The sequence below is a fragment of the Sesamum indicum genome, unplaced genomic scaffold (genome assembly GCF_000512975.1).
Source record: "Sesamum indicum cultivar Zhongzhi No. 13 unplaced genomic scaffold, S_indicum_v1.0 C00776, whole genome shotgun sequence".
Taxonomy (NCBI): Eukaryota; Viridiplantae; Streptophyta; class Magnoliopsida; order Lamiales; family Pedaliaceae; genus Sesamum; species Sesamum indicum.
This window is the reverse complement of record NW_011629818.1, coordinates 1-3611: the sequence shown is the minus strand read 5'-3', so window position 1 is coordinate 3611 and position 3611 is coordinate 1. Positions and strand designations below refer to the sequence as shown.

The window sequence follows — 3611 nt, the reverse complement described above, 5'->3', positions numbered from 1 at the left end:
AGAAAGTAATAGAACATCATCAATAAGTTAATGAAAAGTAATAAAACACCAACAATAAAGACACTCGATGCATGTGCAGAAATTAAATATTAAAATTGTGTTTTATGGAGATTTTCATTGATAACTAAAAATAAATAAGACACCAAAAATACCACTCTATCTTAATAACAAAGTATAAATAGAGCTTAAATATGAAACTACTCAAACTCCACCTATGTTCAATTCAATAAAAGCTTGTTCAGGCTCTACTCGTTCAATAACCAAATCCACGCTGAACATATTTTTCAAAGTTAATAATTTAAACGAACTTGAATAATAACACGTTCAATTCCAACTTAATTTTCTAACATCCTTGTTTCTTTTGATGTTGCTAAAAATGAATTCACAATTTATGGAATCACAAGAGTTGATTGTCAAATTAATGTCATCGAATTACCAAAATCCAATAACATAAATTTGCATGAGAAAGCACTTATGGGGCAAAAACTAACGGACATTCAAGAAAATAATTACAACTAATTCCACAGTGAAAAGATCAAAGCAATCAATCAGCTAAAGATCACAAAACTAACAATGAGCGTCCTCGAGATATGACCTCAGTGACAAGTGAAATAATGTTCAATGTAACTCTGGAAAGCTCAACCAAACTACCCCCTCCTTCCAATGACAACAACAAAGTCGAAGAGTAACATTCTAGATTGGAGAATTTTCATGAGCTCGAACCAAATTAAGCTCCGCTTGCACCCTTTCCTTTCTTTCTCTGAAGTTTCTTCATGTAAAACTCCAACTCCTTGCCTTCCAAAATGTAACTGTAACCATAAACGATTTATGCACGTCAGAGACAGCATATTACAGACAAAAGGCAATATTAGCACTAGTTGAGAGCTGATTAAAGCTAGAAAAGAATAGGGGCATCGCAACTCATCATAAGAATAGCCATCAAACAAGATATAATACTTTGATACCCTAAACCATCCCCAAACCTGATCAGACAAAATATGTAAAAACAGTTTATCCTCAAAACAAGATCTTTCATGCTTTTAGCTGTAAACTTCCATCAGGTGGCACACCAGTATAACCTAATGTTATAAGCATGTTGATGGTTAGGGATGGCAGCATAACTTACTTAACATAACTATCAGCCTGATGCCATTTTACAGCCTAATCACAGTAGATCATGTGAATCCTTTTGTATTTTAGGTGAACAGATTTAACACAAAATATGCATACCCATCAGCACGCCCACACTGGCCTGGGCGTGAGGAGATAGCAGCTAGCAAACGGCCACTACTGAACTGTTCCTCAATATGTGGATCAATCTTGCGGTCTTGTTGACGCTTTTCTATCTTTCTCTGGACATGGTTACTCTTCTTTACCTCTTCAGTAGCAGCAGCCTCAGCCTCCTAGAATCCAGTCAAATGCAGTTAAAAGAAAATGTAAGCTGTGGACGAATATAACCAAAGAGCACTGCAAGAAGAAAAAGCATTATTACCTCTCCTTCCTTCTTGGCAGCAGTCTTCTTCTTGCGACCAATGTCAACTCCATAATGCTGAAGATACCACTGCTTGAATGGTGCAGCATCAACTTGAATAATAGCACTCTTTACCAAAGTCTGGGTCCTAACCAACTCATTATTAGATGCATTATAAACAACATCCAGAATACGAGTCTTTCGGGTCACAGCTTCACTCCCCCAAGAGTAGTTTCCTGTATCCAGCCTCAAGGCACGCCACTTGACATTACCACCACGAACTCTCACTCTGCGCACCGTCTTGTTGCTCGACAACTTTGTATTTGCGGGTTGTCTACCCAGCTCGTACCTAATAAATATAGCCAATAGAATCAACCAATCAAATACCAGCTGCAGAAGAATTGCTCTATTGGTATAGTAATACAATACAGAGTAAGTATATATGAAGTGCACTTAAATTCTAAATGCTCTCTGTATCAGCATCACAAGTACAAGAAATAAGTATCAGTTCAGGCTAAATGCAAGTTTTGGGCAGAGATAAAGACTAAAATAGGATCTTACAAACAAATGAAACCAATTCAGGACCATGTACTGAAAAATAATAAAGATCTATGTTTCCTTTTTCCAATCATGCAACCAGATATGGACCGAAAATACAACAAGATACAAATTTATAAGAAATCGTACTGAAGTATGCAGAAAACAGACGTGCTTAAAGTTACAAATCAGACTATCTAAACATTCAACAAAGAGATAAGAATTACACAACACAGTTAAATGCCCCAACAACAACTAAACGATATTAAGATAAGATTGAATTCAGCGAAAAAGGAAAAAGAATAAAAAAATTACTTTCTCTTCTTCCTCCAAGCCTTCTTCTTTCCTCCAGTAGCACGCCTCTTGTGCATGGAATCCCGAGAAATACCTATGCACAAACACCATTTCCGTCAGTCTTTCTCCAAAATAATCACCTACATGATTCAGCGAAATTGAGGTATTGACAACAAACTAAAAGTATGGCAACTGATGCTTTACCCATGATTGCCGACGAAGATTCTAGGGCTCCGGTTAATCTCCGATGGAATGCAGAGACTGAGACCGCGGTAAAATTGCAGCCAGCAAGAGGAGGAAACCGTAAGCTGAAGCGGGATGGGGCTTTAACACACTTACGCTGAAAACCCTAGATGATACAATTACAATTACACCCTCTCGATTTCATCTTTTAACGACGTCGTGTGGTTTTTATAATGCTCCCCTTTGTAGAATGATGACATAAGGAACCCAAGAGGAGTTTAAATGACCATTTTACCCCCAGAGTCGCCTTCTAGTTCCTTTCTCATCCATTGATTGAGGGTAAATGACATTTTAGCCCTACGTTTTCTGAAATGGGGCAATTGGTATTTGGTACACCACCACCTATTTTGATTAAAGGTGCGTTAAAAAATTATAAATTAAAAATAAATAAAATTATAAATTATAATTTATTAGAAAATTTTGATCAGCTCACTATAAAAAATAAATGAAAATCTAACGAAAACTAATACATTGAACAAATTATTAGGCGATTGTTAAAATTTAAGATATTAATAATTTTTTTAAAAAATATATATGTATCTGTAATTATAACAAATTTGATGAGAGCTCATAACAATTTATCCTAAATACTAATAATAATAATAATAATAATACCCAACTTATTTTTACATCATTTATTGTTAAAAATTGAACATGAGGAAATATTTCAAAAGACTCCCCAAGTGCCCATTACACTCACATATAATTAAAAAATTACATTTAATACACTTAAAATTACTTCACATTTAATAAATAAATTGCTCCATTAAAATTCATCAAACTTGATAATACTAATAAAACAGTGAATAAAAATTCACATTTACCCTCAATTACATTATTTTTAATTAATTTTTATTACAAATTAAATAAATCTTTTCTATGACTAAATCAAATCACTCTTATAAAGATAATTTAATATAAAAATAATTATTTGACCTATAATAATTTAATTTAGAATAAATACAAATTTTAATTTAATTTTTTATTAATATAAACAAATTAAATAAAACTTTGACTAGCAGATTTTATTTAAAAACAAATTTAAAAAATATTAGATATAATTTTT

General features: G+C 33.3%; 1 protein-coding gene across 1 annotated transcript; it reads right to left on the bottom strand.

Moving 5' to 3' along the window:
* Positions 1-416: 416 nt before the first annotated feature.
* Positions 417-2665, bottom strand: LOC105155233 (40S ribosomal protein S8). Its single transcript, XM_011071104.2, has 5 exons — positions 2507-2665; positions 2324-2396; positions 1493-1820; positions 1231-1403; positions 417-809 (listed from the first exon to the last, which is right to left on the bottom strand). The coding sequence occupies exons 1-5, from the start codon at positions 2508-2510 to the stop codon at positions 728-730; spliced, it is 660 nt and encodes a 219-aa protein (XP_011069406.1). The 5' UTR covers positions 2511-2665; the 3' UTR covers positions 417-727.
* Between the last annotated feature and the right edge of the window lie 946 nt (positions 2666-3611).